Source organism: Podarcis muralis, chromosome 1 (assembly GCF_964188315.1).
Source record: "Podarcis muralis chromosome 1, rPodMur119.hap1.1, whole genome shotgun sequence".
Classification (NCBI taxonomy): domain Eukaryota; kingdom Metazoa; phylum Chordata; class Lepidosauria; order Squamata; family Lacertidae; genus Podarcis; species Podarcis muralis.
In genome coordinates, this window is record NC_135655.1 from 44,927,949 (window position 1) to 44,947,722 (window position 19,774).

A 19,774-nucleotide genomic window follows, 5' to 3' on the forward strand; every position below is an offset into this window, starting at 1 on the left:
AATAATGATGATGCATTATATTCTCACTTGGCATGGTAAATCAATTAAGTGTTTGTAAACTATTGCAGTTACTCCCAAGGGAAACGACTTCAACATAGGACAATAAATTAAACATTGGCCTCATTTGAATGTTACAGTAAGCCAAACTATGATTTACTGGCAGCATACAGACTTGCTACTCTTCTCATCCCCAGTTTTTCATTCCCATATTGTGCCGAGCTAAGCCAAGGTTTACTGTGTCGTCCGCACCTATGCTCTTGTTTAAACTCTCTTCTCACTCACCACAAGCTATACCCAAGAACAAACTCTCTTAACAGTGCAGTTGTGTGATTTTGTTCCTGTTTGTGGTTCGAGGACCCGACCCCCGCAAAGTAAAATGAAGACACAGGGACACGTGATATAAGGTTAATGGGCTAGAAAAAGGCCACAACTTTATTGATTACAGCAATGAAAAGGTATTGGCTTAGGCATTGGATCGCGAAACAAGTGGGTTTATTCACCAGGGGTTCATCACCTGTTGATGCTAATCCAACTATAGGCTCACCCCTGATGTCACCGAGGGTCGTGCCATGGCCTCCCGCCAAGCAGGCTTCGGACGGAATACACGACCGCCAGATTCCTTTAACGGAATACCCCTAGAAATTGAAAGCATAGGCGATGGCCACACCTAGCACTTTGACACACCACAACACATTATTCCAATGCCTAACCTACCCACCAATACCACCAAAAAGTTGTGACGATTGCTACGAGGTAGGTGAAAAAACCAAAAAGCCTAATGCCAAATGTAAAAAAACTCCTACCAGGCCCCCCGGGCAACCGGGGTGACCAACCTAAGGTCCATAGCAAGGCCAATGACCTAAGCCCTAACTCAAAGGGAGTGGAGGGTGGGTGACTCGCACAGGACGACAAAGAGAAATGAGGCCGGAGGAGAGGCTGGCACTGCAGCATAAAGGCTGCTGGACACGCCCCCCCATGGCACCTGGTTGGACGGCCACCGGGGGGGGGCGTGAGTGCCAGCCAGGTGAGCTGGAGGCAGGGGGCAATGCCCCCTGCTAGGAGCGGTGTTCTGGCTCCCGTCCACAACCACTCCCCTCTCTTTCAGGGAGGAGAGTCTTTATGTGGGGAAACATACAGTCTGCTCCCAGCATTTTCAAAAAGAAAAACCTCTGTAGGACAGTGTGCTCTGGCGCAGGGAAGTAAGAGCTGAAAGATGCTGAATGAAGTTGCAAGTAAACTGCCTTCTGACTCCGAATAGCAATGGCTAACAGGAAGGTGCCTTGTGTCATTAAAAAAAATAGTGCTGGGTTAGTATGTTTGCATGGGAGCTATACAACAAGGGAACATGTATCTAGCATCTTTAAATAGAAAATGCTTGGAGGAAGATACAGTGAGGGCTCATCTAAGCTTCCATTTGTGCCATGATATGTAGGCACAGCTTTGTGCTTTCCAGACACGGGTTTGAGTGGTGTGTGGTTGTTTTTTTGTCTCGCTGGAGAAACCTGTTTACCACTGAATCAGAACAAACATCAGTTGAGTTTTCTACAGATTGACATTAGTTCCAATTTAGTGGTAAATAGCAGGTATTCCCAGGGGGGCGGGGACCGGCATGGACCTGTGCCTACAAATTGCAGCACAAACAGAAGTCTGGATGAGCCCCAAGTGGAGGAATTGTGACATTTACTATCATTCATTAGTTATACAACTCACATTTGACCCAGCAGTCAATTTGCAATGGTGGTACTATCTGTTGTGGGATAATATTAACCCAGCAACAAACCATTATGATTTTAGTTTTGACACAAGTGCTACATTAAGTAAATAGATGTGGTTCTTCCACAACAATTGAGTAATGACTGTATATTTATCACAAGGATGGGAAACCTGTTGACCCTTCAGATGTTGATAGATTCCAGCTCCCATCATCCCTGACTGTTGACCATCACTGATGGGAGTTGTAGTCCAAGCACATCTGGAGGGCCATAGGCTCCCCACCAGAGATTTAAATTGTACACGTCAGAGGCTTACGACTGTTTCCCCTGTTCTCAGCACAAAATTCTCAGATGTTCAGCAGCTGCCAGAGTATAAACAGCATAGCCAGCGAAGTGGATAGCAGTCACACAGACAATAACTCTGGAGCCAGTATCAGCGGCCAGAGGCGTCAAGCTTACACTCCATACCGTGACTCCATCCTCACTTGGCTTCTGAAGGATAGTCTGGGTGGCAATTCCAAGACCATTATGATCGCAAGTAAGTTAACAATCCTATTTTCATCGCAGGGTGTATTTTATTTATTTAAACAGTTTATGTACCACTTAACTACAGTAGTTTCCAAGGGATTTACAAAGATACAATACAAAACATCAACATCAGCAAAAGCTATAAAATCAAACATCAGTTAAAATGCCTGCTGGGGGTGGCAGGGGGGAGCTGGAAGGATTGCCTTGTTGAGTGTGCCATTTACTTATTTCAGCATATTTTTATGCATGTAGTCATAATGCTCAGGGTTGCTAAGACCTTTTTTTAAAAAAAGCAAAACTATAAAATCCATTCATAAAACATTAGTACATCTTAGCTTTAAAATGGAATTAGACAGATTCATGGAGAATAAATCTATCCATAGCTACTAGTTATTATGCACTATCCTACCGGTTACTGAGGAACAGAAGTGGGAGATGGTTAATGCACTCATGTCTTGCTTGTGGGTTCCCATAGGCATCTGGTTAGCCACTGTGGGAGACAGGATGTGGGAGACCAGGCAGGCCTTTAGTCTGATGGAGCAGGGCTGTTCTTAGTCGTACAGTCAAAAGCAACAGGCTAAAACAAGTGGTCGCTCTTCCAATAGCTCACCAACACAGCAGGCCAAATGCCTGCCAGAATAATGGTGCCTTGGCTAGGCAAGAGAGAAATGACTGAAGAGACAAGGAATTTCATAATTTAGGTGCTGCCACAGAGAAGGCTTTCTCCTGCATTCCAGCTGGTCATGTTCCTGCCACCAATGAGGGCCTCCTCTGCCGATCTTCATGGGCAGGCAGGCTTGTATGGGAGGGGATGGCCATTTAGAAATCCAGTGCACATTAATTTTTCCCCAGTGAAGCTATTGTAAAATCAGTGGCATGCGTTTTCAAAGTCAGGCACCCATGAAGACCCTTAGTTGCCACCTTCTGGATCAGCTGAAGGTTCTGGAGGCTGCTCACAGGCAGCCCATGTACAGTGCATTGCAGTAATCTAATCTGAGCATAATTAAAGCATGTGTCACCATGTGTCTGACCTTCCTGAGAATAGGGGCAGCTTCTGCTAAGCCCTTTTAAATCATGCACATGTGCTTGCAGACTCGTCGTCTGTTTGCTTGTGTGCCTGTCTGTTTCTATGGAGCTTGAAATTTAAGAGGCTTGGTTGAGTGAGTCTCTACTCCAGAGGAAGGTCAGCCATCTTAACCCATGCTTTCAACAATACATACTTTGTCAAAAATGTACATTTGATTTATCTGCTATGATTTATTTTGAATTAACATTAACCAGTGGGTGGCTCACTAGTACTTTATAGTCACAATGCAGAATAAGTCTTAAGATGAAACTTCAAATTCCAGCTTAGTCAAGGACTTATCAATTGGCCTTGGGCAAGACTGTAGGTAGTGTGAAGAGGGTTTGGTTTGGAGGGGCATTTCTGCAAAGGCGGAAACACTGCATTGTTGTTTTCAGCCCTCTTGGACATCTTCATGCAGACAGGCTAAATTGAAAATAGGGTTTATATAGTATTGTGATTTTTGCATGGAGGGATAAAAACTGTGGTGTGCTTTTGCAATCAAATTTTTATTTACACAGTATTTCCCTTTTTTTATCTGTAGCTATCTCACCTGCAAACTCTTGTTACAATGAGACCATGAGTACGTTGCGGTATGCCTCAAATGCCAAAAACATTATTAACAAACCCCGGGTAAATGAGGTGAGCTACCATGTTGTTATTTTATCATTTATTAATCAATGTTCTCCATGTAACGGGTAAAGGAGTATATCTCTTACAAAAGTTCAAGTGAAAGTCCAATAAATAATCTGTGAAGGGCCACAGCATTTTTGCCTTACTGTTTATGTGCATATAAAAATGTTACTATTTCAGTGTGGTAATGTTAGCTAATACTTAAGGTATGATTTCACCATATATGTACCTACTAACACATGTTCACACCAAGTATAATCATGGTTTGAATTTTAACAAAGAGATAAGGGGGAGATTCATTATAGATATACTGTGCAGTAGGAGAATTATGAACTCAGCATGAGATCCATGATTTCTCTCCCCCACTAAAAGAAAGGAAGGAAAGAAAGAAAGAAAGAAAGAAAGAAAGAAAGAAAGAAATATGGCGTAGCAACACCCTCAAGGATCCAGCATATTTCTTTTAGAACAAGCCGTATGGAATCAGTTGCTTCCATACTGTCATATGACTTCTCTATTATTATTTTTTGAAAAGCTTGTTTGTTCTCTAATATTTGCTGTATTTCAGGATGCAAATGTGAAGCTGATTAGAGAATTGCGAGAAGAAATTGATAGATTGAAGGCTATGCTGATGAGCTTTGAGCTGGTTTGTACAAGTTTGCTTAATTAAATGGAGTCTAAATTGGCCAGTCATTAGATCTGTATATAAATGTATATTTTAGGCAATATCACTTTTGCGTGAGTTGGGTTACTAAGAATACAGGAAACTGCTTTATACCATGTCAGTCAATTTGTTCCTCCAGCCCAGTAGTCCTTGCTCCGACTGGGGGGATCTTCCAGGCTCTCAGGCAGATGTTACTAGTGGCTTTTAGGTGGAGATGCTGGACATTGTACCTGGGACTTCCTGAGTACATAGCATGTGCTATACCACTGAAGCTGCTCTTAATAAATAAGTAAAATATAGTTATGTCTTTAAAGTTGAATAATCTAAAACTCAAATGATATCATTAATAACTAAGTCAGGGATGGAGCCATCAGTGGATTTTAACCAGCATGGCCAGTGGTCAGGGATGATGAGAGCTGTAATCCAAAAACATCTGAAGACACACAGGTTCCTCATGCCTGGTCTAAGCATGCTGTGACATGCTCCCAGCACACACCCAGAAATCTCCAGCTTAAAGCAAAATACAAAACAAACTTGGAATGGTTATTAGCTGATGTGCAAATGTCACTTGCTATAACAAAATTATAAAGTCGTTATGATTGTTAACTTTAATTAAGCATATTGACCAAAATAGCGAGTTTGTTCATTTTTGAAAAATTACATATACCCCTTTAGGGTAGTCGTGGTTTGAGTCTTAAATATATTGTGGAAACAATTTTTAGCTGTCCTAAAATTAGATTACTCCAAGAGTGGCTTTGGGACTTTAAAGGCAAGGTCTTCAATCAGTCACAGCAAACACACAAGATTCAAAGGAATAATCAGAAGATGATGATACTGCATTAATGATATTTCAGTGAATCATGCCTTAGTTTATATCACCAGCCCACAGAGATAGGCAATGCTTTTTTCTGGGGGGACGCATACACCTAAACATTTTGTGAATCTTTGTACTTTTGTCTGTTTACTGTATTTATTTTCCCCGATTTGAACTATAAAATGGTGGTTTTCTTGAGTCAAAATGAGAGTACCCCTAAACATTTTTTTAGTAAAAAAAGAAAAAAGAAGCAGCAGCGCTGGAGATAGGTATCTACTTTCTGATGCCTGGCACCCAATGGCTTTGTAGTCAATGTGACAAAGCACTGCTGAGTCATCTCAGAGAATTTCAGAGACCTCCCAGTGGAATCTTTTAGTCAAGTCCTGGAAAGAAGGTGACATCAAACTTGGGTCCATGCACTCATATAAGGATAGAACAGAGATTTAGCTGTAAGATCCAGAATTTCCTCCTTCTGGATCTGGTAAGAATTTATTTCCGAACCACTTAAGGTATGCACTAGTCCTTGCTCAGGTGAGCGAATATACCTTTAAGTGATGACGAAACCAAGAGACTAGCAAGCAAACTTCCTGTAGGAACCAGGTTTATTAAAGCTGTGGCGCAATAGGGCAGCCTTGCCAGCTAGAAAAGACTGCATCAGAGGAATGTTAGAACAAAGCTTTTATAGAGTTTTACACACATAGCCATACATCATAAAGCATCATTGCATACATCAAAAGAGGTTACAGGTCAAGGGATGTAAAAAGACATGGCTCTACACTGATATCAACTTTGGTCTCAGCTTTTGCACTTAACCTCCAGTTGCCTCGACAGCCAGGCTTTCACTAAGGAACTATGGACATACCATTCCCATATATTTCTTCCTGGCTCAGCACTCTGGTGTGAACTTAAAACATCCTAGCAAAACACCCTGACTAACCATCTGTACCCTTCTAATAATACAAATAAACTTCAGGGTCCCTTCAGGGTCAGATAAGTATGAAATGCAGTGTAGGAGTGAGGCATGAGAGATTTGCAAAATGCAGGAACCCAACCAGGAAACCAAGAATCAAATCACTCATTGATGCATAATATTACAGAGTAAATGCATGAAACAACTAAAGCAAAATCTATGTCAAGAATTAATATCAAAATTTCTAGACACCACCGTGGGAGCAGGGCTGTGGCGGGAGAGTGCTAGAGCTCTGTCTGGTCAAGTTGCATGGAATCAATTTCAATCCGTTACCCCCGAGGATGTGGACAGGCTGCTTGGACGTGTGAAACCAACCACCTGTCTCCTTAATCCTTGCCCATCCTGGCTAATAAAAGCAAGCCGGGAAGGGCTGGGCGATGGGCTCTGTGGGGTGGTGAATGCTTCCCTCTGTGAGGGAACAAACAAACAAACAAATGTTTATTCGGCTATTACGCCCATCATGAAGCACAACACAACAAAACAAATCAAATAAAACAGCGGACTCATACAAACCACAAGTAGTATAGCACAGTTCGCAACTCACAAGGACGGATATTAGCCATTCATAAAAAAGATTAAGATTAAGATTAAAAATTTTGGCACTACACTAAAAACAATATCTGATGTCAATTATAGAAAATTCTTGTGACTATCAATAATCAGCTAACATTCCGTTCCGTCTCTTGTGCGAGAGGACGGCTGTTAGGAATTTAGCAACCTGTAGGGTAATATAAGGATCCACATCTTGAAGTACACAGGCAAGCTGTAGGTCTACTGGTTTGTCAGCCATAGGCTGGATTATGGGGTTTAGAATACTAGCACGGGCTGAACTGTACAAAGGGCAGATAAACATAACATGATGTAAAGATTCAGATGTTTTCATTTCACAAGCACACATTGAAGGGACTTGGCCCTTAGTGAATCTATGTCTCAGCACGTTTGTTGGAAAAACATTGAACCTAGCTCTAATGAAGGCATAACGGTGAGACGCAGCCATAAGCGATGTTAAGTAGGACGGAGCGCGGTAGATAGGGGTTATGCCGAAATTTAACGGCGAGCAGGCTCCACCACCAGCTACGAAATTTTGGTATAGCTCCGCATCATCCAGCCTTTGATTTATACACCTTTTTGCCACATTTAGATCCAGTTTGAACAATTCAGTGGGCGAGATCTCATAGGACAGCAATTTGGCATGGATTTTTCCTGACCACAAATTTGTGAAGTCATCCCGCCACATGCATTGAATTAGATAGTGGTCCGGGAGTTTATGCCATAGGGATATCCAATAGATCAAAACTCTCCTCCATATGACTAACTCCACTGAGGGGATCTTCATTTCTAAGCGAATGGCCGCATTACTTACGCATGTTGGTAATTTTAAAAGTCGGCGTAAGAATTGGCTTTGAAGTGTCTCTAAAGGTGAGAGGTTTGCAAAGGCAGCCCATAAAGGAGCAGCATAGGCCATTGTGGCCATCACTTTGATGCTATACACTTTCAAGGCCGCAGGGATGAATAAGGCCCCCTCAGAGTAGAAAAAATGGAGGAGGGAGTGTGATAGGGCTTTTGTCTTGTTTTGAAGATATTCAATGTGCGCTTTCCACCCTAAATTATATTGAAAATAAATTCCTAAGTATTTAAATTTATGTACTTGTTCGATTTTCGTGCCCTCCAGCTTCCAAGAATAAAGTTTTCGACTCCTTGAAAATATCAGTACTTTAGACTTGGTGTGGTTGATAGACAGATGATTAGCATGGCAATATGTCGCAAAAATCTTTAATGCCCTCCTTAAACCCACTCTCGAGTAAGAGAGTAGTACCGCATCATCTGCGTAGAGAAGTAAAGGACAACGGTAATCAGCTATGCGAGGGGTGTGGATAAATTTTTGTGCGACGGCTAATGGGTTCCTCATATCACTGATAAATAAGTTAAAAAGAAGCGGCGCTAAAATACAACCCTGGCGTACACCCTTATTTACTGGCACTGGGTTAGTCAGGTCTCCAGCAGGGGATAATCTCACCCTGGCCACGGACCCGGCATGAAGTTGGGAGATAAGCCACAGGAGCCTTCTATCTATTCCCCAACAGGCAAGTTTATCCCATAGCAATTTCCTCGGAATACTGTCAAACGCAGCTTTCAAATCTATGAAAGCTGCGCAAAGTTGGCCCCGTCGAGGTGTCGAGTATTTCCGGGCTAAGTGATAAAGAATAATTGCCTGGTCTGTTGTGGATCGGTTTGATCTAAATCCAGCTTGCTCATGTCCAATCAGGTCAGCCTCAACTGACCACTTCATCAACCTTGTCAGCAAGAAACGGGCATATATTTTCCCAATGGACGATAGCAGACTGATATTCCGATAATTCCCTGGGTCACCAGGAGGGCCTTTTTTGTAGATAGGAATTATAATGGCCTCCTTCCACGTTCCTGGCTCTGTGAGGGAACATTCCCAGATCCGCTGAAAGAGGCGGTCATTAAACCGCTTCTTAAAAAACCATCTTTAGACCCGGCCAGTATGGCCAACTATCGCCCAGTTTCAAATCTTCCATTCTTGGGCAAGGTGATTGAGCGCGTGGTTGCTGAACAACTCCAGGCACGCCTGGAGGATGCGGACCATTTGGATCCCTTCCGATCGGGATTCAGGCCTCATCATGGGACTGAAACTGCCTTGGTCGTGCTGGTTGATGATCTCCGGCGAGCTAGGGACAAAGGTGAGAGTTGTTTCCTGGTTCTACTGGATCTCTCAGCGGCCTTTGATACAATCGACCATAACATCCTTCTGGACCGTCTAGAGGGGCTGGGAGCTGGGGGCACTGTTATACAGTGGTTTCGCTCCTTCCTCCTGGGCCGTGTTCAGAAAGTGGTGGGGGGGGATGACTGTTCAGACCCCTGGGCCCTCACTTGTGGGGTGCCTCAGGGTTCCGTCCTCTCCCCCATGCTTTTTAACATCTATATGAAGCCGCTGGAAGAGATCATCAGGGGGGTTGGACTGGGTGTCCATCAATATGCAGATGATACCCAGCTCTACCTCTCTTTCAAATCAGAACCAGTGAAGGCGGTGAAGGTCCTGTGTGAGTGCCTGGAGGCGGTTGGAGGATGGATGGCGGCTAATGGATTGAAGTTGAATCCTGACAAGAAAGACGTACTGTTTTTGGGGGACAGGGGCGGGCTGGTGTGGAGGACTCCCTGGTCCTGAATAGGATAACTGTGCCCCTGAAGGACCAGGTGTGCAGCCTGGGAGTCATTTTCGACTCACAGCTGTCCATGGAGGTGCAGGTCAATTCTGTATCCAGGGCAGCTGTCTACCAACTCCACCTGGTACGCAGGCTGATACCCTACCTGCCCGCGGACTGTCTCGCCAGAGTGGTGCATGCTCTAGTTATCTCCCGCTTGGACTACTGCAATGCGCTCTACGTGGGGCTACCTTTGAAGGTGACTCAGAAACTACAACTAATCCAGAATGCGGCATCTAGATTGGTGACTGGGGGCGGCCGCCGAGACCACATAACACCGGTCTTGAAAGACCTACATTGGCTCCCAGTACGTTTCCGAGCACAATTCAAAGTGTTGGTGTTGACCTTTAAAGCCCTAAACGGCCTCGGCCCAGTATACCTGAAGAAGCGTCTCCACCCCCCATCGTTCTGCCCGGACGCTGAGGTCCAGCGCCGAGGGCCTTCTGGCGGTTCCCTCATTGCGAGAAGCAAAGCTACAGGGAACCAGGCAGAGGGCCTTCTCGGTAGTGGTGCCCGCCCTGTGGAACACCCTCCCATCAGATGTCAAAGCGATAAATAACTACCTGACATTCAGAAGACATCTTAAGGCAGCCCTGTTCAGGGAAGTTTTTAATCTGTGATATTTTAGTGTATTTTTGGTTTCTATGGAAGCCACCCAGAGTGTCTGGGGAAACCCAGCCAGATGGGCGGGGTACAAATAATAAATTATTATTATTATTATCTATATCACTGCTCTGCCCAGTGCTCACCGCTGTGGTTAGGAATACTTCATATATAGCTATGGATGGTCAAATATAGGATTATTCTGATATATTACTTTACCTTGTGACTTCAGATCATTCGCCTTCGTTTTGAATATGGAAACATTACATCCCTAATATTTTGTTTCAACAGAGGAATTCTAGTCCTTCGTGGAGCGATGACAGAGAAGGAAATCTTACAGAATTAGTTCTTCAGAATGAGCTTAAGGTATGCATAATTAATAATTTCCCTAATACCTGTGTGGCATTTCTATAAGAGTATATATATAGCTTAGCAAATATGCATGGATATTTCCCCAAGGCCCATAGAGAGTGACCTTATGAATGCAGGTGCATGGGAAAAGCAACCTTAAAGTGTCAGGGTCTCATACTGGGAACACTTGCAATGAGGACCAGGCACCTTACTCCTTTCACTACCATTACAACTTGTAAGTGGAGGAAGCTGCTGGCCTGAACTTGACTATATTGCTATCACCGCTAGAGACGGCTGGGATTCCAGCCCAGCAGGGATCATGTGACATAAGGAACCAAAATAGTCCCCGTTAGTCTCTATAGAGTGGCTGACTCAGCTCTTCCTTCTGGGCAACTTGTTGCTTAGTGCAGATCAAGTTGCTTTTCTACCTATTTGACAGCTGCGGAACCCTATTCTTGCTTCTAGATTAGAATCCTCTTCACAAGCATGCTGATAGGAACAATTGCCCAGCAACCATCAGAGTAACTTATGTAATTTGTACTTTCTTGCAGGAAAAAATAGTAACGCTTTATAATAAGTACATTTCCCCCTCTTTTACTGTTTCCAAAGATTGAGCAGCTGACCAAAGACTGGACAGATAAGTGGATTAACAGGAAAGCTATCATGGAAGAATACAGTGTGGATATCAACAAGGAAAAAGCTGGAGTGATGATAGATTCCAGTTTACCTCATTTAATGGCCATGGATTATGATATCCTTAGTACGGGAGTTATGCTGTATCATCTCAGGGTGAGATGCAACACTTGGTTTGTTTGTTTATTTTTACTTTCAGGTAGCAATAGCTGTAGTTATACTGTATATGGAAAAAAGGTTTAACCTGCTGTGTTTGCTTAATAGTAATAATATGGACACAAATAGTTTGAAATAGTATAGAGTTTATCATTGTGAGATGAGATAAAATAATTGCGTTCTTCTTTAAGGTTTTGAGAGAATCTGAAATCTATACTATTCCATCAATAGAAAAAAGCCATGGTGTATCTAAATTTTGCACCTCTGTCTTAATACTTCTACTCATATGTCTGGCAAACAAAAGGGAAGGTTATATTACTTGGGCTTAGTAATACCATGTAGACTACATCATTGCCATGGGGAAACCGAAGAAACGCATGCTTTTAGAGTAAAATTTTAACAAAGTGGATATAATAATTTAGCAACGGAAGCAAAAATCACAGCATTATAGACAAGTAGTGAATTTAGATATTTAACCAAATTTTTAAATAAGGATGGATTAAGTTCCTGGTTATTATACAAAGCTGTAGTACACAGTGGGTATCAGATACAAGGATTATCATTGTTAATATTGTAGTTTTCCTTATGCTGTTTTAAAACATTGTTATAAAAAGCATTTCAGCAATCATTCTGAAAGAGAAAATATGAAAGATAATTTTATTTCAATTTCCCCATATTAGTCTGTCTGTAAACATATTTTAACTGAAAGTGCTAAGTATGGTATGCTTTCTCTATAAGTACAGTGTACAGTGAAAACCTTTTGAGGCCAGATTCCTGGGCAATATGACTTATAAAAGGAACTAACTTTTTGGAAATAGAGAAATTTATTTTTAACAGTACAGTGGTACCTCGGTTTGCATACATTTTGGATTACAAACATGTCAAACCCAGAAGTGCGTGTCCCAGTTTGCAATCTTTTTTGGAATTACAATCCATTTATTTTATTTTTGATTACGTACTCATTTTTTTGGAAGGCCCCATTGGTGAAAGCGCGCCTTGGGTTACAACCTGTTTTGGTTTACAAACGGACCTATGGAACGGATTATGGTTGTAAAGCAAGGTACCACTGTATATAAGTTTGGGTTTAAAGATTTATACTAAAAAGGGAAAGAAAGGCCCAACTTGCTAAATACTACTTTCATTTAGCTCTCTCTTTTTCGTTTCAAGAATGAAGCTTAGTTTAATGACATGATGAATAGAATTTTTGTGTACTTACTATGAGTAAGTAACTGAAGAATCATTTAAGCCAAAAAGAGGAAGATTAACTGCATAAGAAAAAGAAGCCAGCAATCCGAACAACAACTTTTGTGCCTTTATTAAAAGTGTAATTCTTATTTTAAAATGATTCTGTGATACATGTTTGGACACTTTTTGTTTGGTGCACGCGCTTAAAGCTGGAGTTCAACTTCCTAGAAATTATGGCAGCAAAATTATAGAAAGAGCTTATGCTTTACAATGTTTTTGTGTCAATTTAAAATTCTCCATTAAGGAACCTAGTCTAGGAAGCATGTGCAATATATGCATTAACAATACACCTGACATTCTCATATTTTTCCCCTTTTCCTAAACTAACTTCCACTGTTTAAAACGTGAGTATCATCCCACTTCAACTGACATAAAATATCATAATTTTGGATAATTTGCCTGCAGATGTTTCATTTATTCTATCCCTTTTACTTCTCAAAGAGCATTTCAGATCCAAGAGTGCTGGTGTTTGCTTTTTCTTTTGCACATTCTTTATGGCAATTGGTACTTTTTCATATTAAAGTTTATATCATATAGGCCCCCATGACTGAATATACATGTCGTTGTTTGGGACTAGTGCAAGATGCAATATTTCCCCATATTTCCCTTGGTGTCCCACTGAAACAGAAAGCCGAGACTTCTTCAAAATGTTTATTCCCTTTGTTAGTTGCTGAGACTACCATTAGTCTAATCAAGGTTACAGGCCTAACACAGTAGAAAGAATGGCTTTCATAGTCGCTTTTTGCACAAGAGTTAATTTTGCAATACCTGAGAGAGATTGACTATATCTTTATATAGAAAGAAACCTTATTTGCATACTCACTAACAGGGATTTTCATTAAACCCTCTTGTCTGTTTCATTTACGCTGCACTAACAACTTTGTCCCCTCTTTCTTTGCTTCTAGATGCTGCCTTTACTTTTCTTTATGCTTTGCCTTTTTAGATTCAGGTGTCTGTTACCTTCAACTGAGGAGCAAGAAGGTAAAATGTTAATGTTTTTCCTCTACATAGTGAACAGTGCTGTCTTGCTATCTCGCATGTATAGCAAAGGAAAAGAAGCCTGCTCTCGATCATGCTACATGAGAGGTGCTTTAACCCTTGCACTCTTCTTGTTTACCTGTATTTTACAATGTCTACCAGGTGTGGCAGCAGTTTTGCGTAAAAACAAAAGTATAGGATTTACTCGTGACAAAGAGCCTGAATATATTTAGGAGAGAAATTATAATTAAAATGTTCTCTCAGGACAGGGCTCACATAATCCTTGGTTTTATCTTTTGAAAAATAGCATGCCTTATATATAATGTGTCTTTTGACATTCACATATCTAGGAACGTTTGCTTTTTGTGTGAACTAGGTCCAGATTTTATTTATTTATTTAGGTACATATACATATACATATAAAGGTAAAGGGACCCCTGACCATTTGGTCCAGTAGTGACCGACTCTGGGGTTGCGGCGCTCATCTCGCTTTATTGGCCGAGGGAGCAGGCGTACAGCTTCCGGGTCATGTGGCCAGCATGACTAAGCCGCTTCTGGCGAACCAGAGCAGCGCACGGAAACACTGTTTACCTTCCCGCCGGAGCGGTACCTATTTATCTACTTGCACTTTGACGTGCTTTCGAACTGCTATGTTGGCAGGAGCAGGGACCGAGCAACGGGAGCTCACCCCGTCGCAGGGATTCGAACCGCCAGCCTTCTGATCGGCAAGTCCTAGGCTCTGTGGTTTAACCCACAGCGCTACCTGCATCCCACATATACATATACCTTACTTTTAAAAGCAAAACACATTCACAAAGCAGTTTATCCCACATACTTATTTGTGCAATGCTGTCATCACATTGTAGTTCACATGCTTGTAGACAAATGGAGCGGCAAACTATAGTGTGATGGCATACTTCTGAGAGCTGGGCCATCGCAGCAGCACTGTGAATGTGAGGAGAATGGAAGCTGAGGAAGGGAGACTGAGGCAGTTGGATGGTCCAGGCAAGTTGCAGGGAAACAATTGACACAATCCAGGGCATCTCCCTAGCATCTATCCTGCTGCGCTTCTGCAGTCCGGCACTTCCTTCCGCCTTGCCTTCTGCTGCTGTGGCTGAAACAGCATTGTCTGTGTGAGGTGGGCAGTATGAGCAGGAGGAGGGTTAATAAGAATGAAGGTTGGCAAGCTCTAAGGAGGAGAGGGGCCAGCTCCATGTTTCTGAGGGGACTTGGGAACACAGGGTACAAACAGACCCCTTGTCCCTTCCCTTCCTTCTCCAAAGCATATTCTTCCTCTACTCTGGGCCCCACCCCATACCTTTTTATCTCTGTTTCTTTAGGTTCTCAAATATTTATAAGCTTCCTTCTCTCCCCCCCCCTCAATTTCTTCTACTTCTTTTCACCTTTTTGTCTCCCTCTCAATTTTCTTTTTATTTTGTGTCCTTTCTTTTGCATGCCATCTCCTCGTGTCAACTTGCTGAACATGTGGTGTTCAGAAAATACATCTGAAAAGGTTTCTGGACCCTCAGAACTTAATTTAGGCAGCGGTTGTTTGATGTTTTTTCTGATCTGCTGATAAATATTCTGAAGAAGCAGGGGCTGAACTTCTTGCATCTTTGTAACCTTTCCTACATAAGAAGTTTGTTAGGGCAACTAATCATTTTTCCCATATGAGTCTCATACAACACTACACATGAATATAATTCCCTCATCATTGCTATGTTTAATAACTGTGTTACTATTCTACAGTGTTATCTGTTGATTTGCCACCCTTCACTTCAGCTCTTGTGGGGACTAGATTTCATTTTTCATTTTTTGTTATCTGCAAATTTTTCTAGGCAAGGATTATTTCTTCATCTGTTTTATTTGGAAATAAGATCTGTCTTAATTAATTTAAGGCTGTAATCCAGTTCATAATTCGTGGTTGTTATTGAAATCAATGGCACTTAAGTACGCTACTCAATTTTATCCCAGCATTCTATTATTACCCTTTAAAAAAAGCTGATTTAGGATGCGTGTAGAATAACAAGCATGTTGACCGTTAAAATATTTTACATAGCAAATGATACCTTATTCTTCTGAGTGAGTAGCTCTTTTTATGCCAGGAGATAAGTGTTAAAATTGTAGTGCTCAGTAATAGATTTGCTAGATTTTAGAGTTGGAGTGTAAGTTTGAAATCTTGTGTTTGAAATGCTTCCAAACCACCTAGAAGGCTAAAATATGGTAGATAGCTTGTTATGAGAAAATTCAGAAGGATGAAACATTTTATGTAGCATAGCAGAAATTAGCATTGCAACACAGCGCAAGCCAAGATCCACATGGTATGGTTTTATAAACTTGAGGCCTCTCGCTAAAGGTGGAACATATAACTATCATGGCTTGTAGCCACTGCAAACTTCATTCTCTATGAATTTGTCTAATCCTCTAATCACCACCCTTTGTGAAAGTCAATTCCATAGTTTAACTGTGCACTGTGTGAAGAAATACTTTCTAATTAAATGCATCAGGAAAGTTTGTGCTGGAAAATCTAAATGTTCTGAACCATGTGAAGTCCATAGGCTTTTGAATCTTATTGTCTAGAGTCATTTCTCTCACCTGAAATTTTAAAAACCAAATTGCTTGCCTCAAGCAGATAGTTGATAAATGTAGTGGAAATGTTACACAACAAAGTATAAAAATCTGCACACATGCGTGGAAGGAATATATAAATCTAACCAAGTCTCTTTAAAATAGTAGTAATAATAATAACTTACTGTGATTGTTCCAATTTTGTAGGAAGGAACAACCAAAATTGGAAGAAGTGATTCAAACCAGGAACAGGATATCGGTAAGAATTATGAGGGAGACCCCAAACTCTTGCAGAGAAATCATGAGAAATGCAACATCCTGTAATTTCCCCAAAACCTACACAGAACCTAACAAGAATTGTGTCCAGTTGCCTCACTCCAGTGGGGAGTAGACCCTGGTAGGAGAGGTTAGCATGCATATGCTAGAGCTGTGGGGAAAGTTAATTTGGTTTTGGGGGTGATGTGCTGATGGCTACCCCAAGGTCCCCAGAATGATTTGGCCTCTTTTTGGTACTTTTGGTGTTCTTTTATTGGGTCTATACAGGCATTCTGCTGAACTGGAGGCCGATGTTTTAAAAGTGTCGCAACTCTGAGAGGACCTGTGTATTGAGTGCCAAAGTTCCACAACCCCACGGCATCTCTACTAATTAGAAAGAACCGGACATGGCATCTCTGCTAATTAGAAAGAACCAGACACAACTCATTGGGTCAGATAAGGCCACAACTTTATTGGTTACAGATGCAAGAGTTTTTGCATAGACATTGGGCCACAACCATTGACTTCTGGCCCACCTGCCGGAAGTGAAACCCTGGGCCACCCAACAGTCCTATGACTTGCATCAGATAGAAGGACCCCCACAGGGATCGCTGTCTTGAGGTGTGCTGTGGCCCAAACCCCCGCCTGGGCATAAGGTCAGAAGTAACTGCTCCTGGATCCCTTTCGTGAGATACCATTACATTTGGAGGGGTAGGCAGAGAACATAGCCTCCCCTCCATCCAAGACTCAGCGGCGGAGGAAGCTGCTTGGGCGCCTGGGGCGGTGCACCCAGGGGCGGGGCGAGCAGCCCATAGGGGTGGGGGCACAGCCTCCGGAGTCTGCCTGCCTTCTCCCACTCAGCTGCTCTACAACTGGGGGGGGGAGGCAGCAGGCGGAGAGACACGTGGCTCAGGCACGCTGCAGGCCCCGCGGTAAGTGCCACCCAGCATTTTGTCATCCCCCTCAGTGGTGACACCCAGGGCGGCCCACACCCTCCACACACCCCTTCCTCCGCCCCTGCCAAGACTAAGGTTTATCTAATGCCTAAACCACCAAAGTTGTGAGTATTGTAGTGAGGTAGACACAACCACCGGACTGGCACCAATTGGCCTGGTAAACAAATTCCTGCCCGGCTGCAAATACGGAGACCAACAAATAGTCCATAGCAAGGTCAAAATTACACATGACAGAAATTAATCAAATGGAGAATGGGAGGGTGATCTGATGAAGAACTGAATGCCAGGACCTGTTTATTGAATGTTCACTTTGATTTCTTTTCACAAATTTCTTGCACTGTGTCTCACATAGAAAGCAAGTAAAAAATAAAAGTTTATTAAAATAGCATCACAAACTGGAAACAAAATAACATGTTTGCTGTACTATACCAGGAAACAAATGGACAGATGCCTTCAGAACAATTGGTTTTATTTTCAAAAACTGGTTAGAATGATCATTTGCGAAGAATAAATTTAAATCTTGTATAGTAGATTAACCTAATTCTTCAAGAATATAACTGTGCTGCTTAAATTGTGAGCCATCTGGCAGAGACTTGTCATAAATTTTCCTCGCATTGCATGAATTATTTTAAGGGCAGTACAAATTAATAACAAATAGCATGATTATCCTTCCTAGTGTTTCTGTATATTTGCACTGGAGTTTTGTACAAAGAAAATAATGGATGTTTCTCCTTCACCACCCTGCAAAAAACAATAATAATTAAATAAATAATAAATCCACGTGTTTTGCAGTTTTGCAGGGTCAGTGCATTGAAAGGGACCATTGCGTTGTAGACAACCAGCATGGGATTGTGACTCTGCGGCCTCTTCAGGGAGCGCATTGCATTGTGAATGGTCATGAAGTCACAGGTTCTGTTCGTTTGTCACAAGGTAAATCCTGTACTTCTTCTTTTACAGTACTGCTGCTGTCAAGCACACCTGGTAGATATGTAAAATGATTTGAGAACAGATTTATGGAACAGGATTATGAAGTACATTGAAGCATTGCATGACTTGATCGTAGCCATGTTTTCTCAGAAGTGAGTACTCCTGATTTCAGTGGAACGTCTGAGAACATGGGCCTACATTGCATATCATTTGTTGTTATAGAAATTTGTGACTGCAATAATTGCTCTGTACTCATATTTGTTTTACTCTAGGCTACCCTAGCTAAATTGGAATTTTAAAGACAAGCCCCAGGATGAATACTTCCTTCTGTAAAACACATTAGCTTTATTTCTGCTGCTTATACCTGATAGCTTTGGCTCAGTGCCTCAGATATTTTTAATGAAAGTCAATAGCTGAATGTCTCTTGAGTTCAATTGTGAATATATTAATGATGTGATGCACCAGATATATTGGTAGTCTTAAAGTTCTGGATTCATCTCATTTCATTTCAAGTAACTTTCAAAGTAGAAGCACTATAAAGGTGCCTACAGCACTGGTGTGCAAGTCTCATCCTACATGCAGTGCTGGCAGTGGTGAACATACTGTGGCGTATCTGTATTAATAATATTATAATGCTGCTTTGAAAGAGAATGAAAATAAATCTGCTAGCATCATGAAACCATTATGGTGCAGCTGAATTTGGAATACCATGTACAGTTAAAATAAAAATACATTGAGAGGAAAAGCAGCAGGAAAAAGGCAACCAAAATGATCAAAGGGGATTGGGCATTTTCCTTGTGAAGGAAGGCTAAAACTTTAATAAAAATATTATTAATAAAATAAAATAAAAATAAAAAAGTGTTCAAGGTATTTTGAAAAATTTGAGAAGCCCAGTTAATTCCAAAGTGGGATCTAAAATGTCTTTTTGTTACTAGAATATTTTCATAATTAGACTGTTAACAAAAATAAATTGTTAATAACAGATAATATGTTATATCTAATTGTAGCTTTAAAAAATACCTTATTTGTAGTAAAATGTACTATAAATACACAGGAAAAGTCAAATATTTGCATAACAGATTAAATAACTGATGGTTTCTCAATTTGCCTTTTCTTACTCCTGTTTTTAGGAGCTCTGGTTATTCTGGGCAAAGCTCACAAATTTAGGTTCAACCACCCAGCTGAGGCTGCCCTTTTAAGACAAAGACGATCCGTAAGTTTGGAGTATTGTTTGTTGCTCCTCCCCCCCCCCCCGCCCCTTGTTTCATTGACTGCTAATGTCAGTACTCTGTAGTAAATATGAGAATGCCTAATGCTTTCCATGGTTACTTATTTGCCAGCAGAAAACTTATGTACCTTCTAAAACGACAGCATGCCCCAAATAAAAGGTCAGGGAATTGCTGCTGCATCCCACTTGATACCATTGACTGTGGTGTCCTTTGCGTTGTTTGGTCAGGATGGTGGTTTGGGTCACATGTTATATAGTGGTTCTGG

The 19,774-nt window shown here is 41.7% G+C and overlaps 1 protein-coding gene across 8 annotated transcripts in view; it reads left to right on the plus strand.

Annotated features, from left to right (window-relative positions):
* Positions 1-19,774, plus strand: part of STARD9 (StAR related lipid transfer domain containing 9) — a 100,281-nt gene that overhangs the window by 42,405 nt on the left and 38,102 nt on the right. For 7 of the 8 annotated variants that reach the window (XR_013392571.1, XM_077927276.1, XM_077927287.1 and 4 more), the window contains 8 exons: positions 2,050-2,250; positions 3,848-3,945; positions 4,502-4,579; positions 10,503-10,577; positions 11,172-11,351; positions 16,350-16,401; positions 18,146-18,283; positions 19,411-19,493. Coding sequence is in view for 7 of the 8 variants with exons in the window: in XM_077927276.1 (XP_077783402.1) it covers positions 2,050-2,250; positions 3,848-3,945; positions 4,502-4,579; positions 10,503-10,577; positions 11,172-11,351; positions 16,350-16,401; positions 18,146-18,283; positions 19,411-19,493 (905 nt within the window). In the remaining variant the exon portion in view is untranslated. Of the gene's footprint in view, positions 1-2,049; positions 2,251-3,847; positions 3,946-4,501; positions 4,580-10,502; positions 10,578-11,171; positions 11,352-13,501; positions 13,578-16,349; positions 16,402-18,145; positions 18,284-19,410; positions 19,494-19,774 lie in introns of those variants that run through there. The other variant, XM_077927286.1, reaches the window with a different exon arrangement.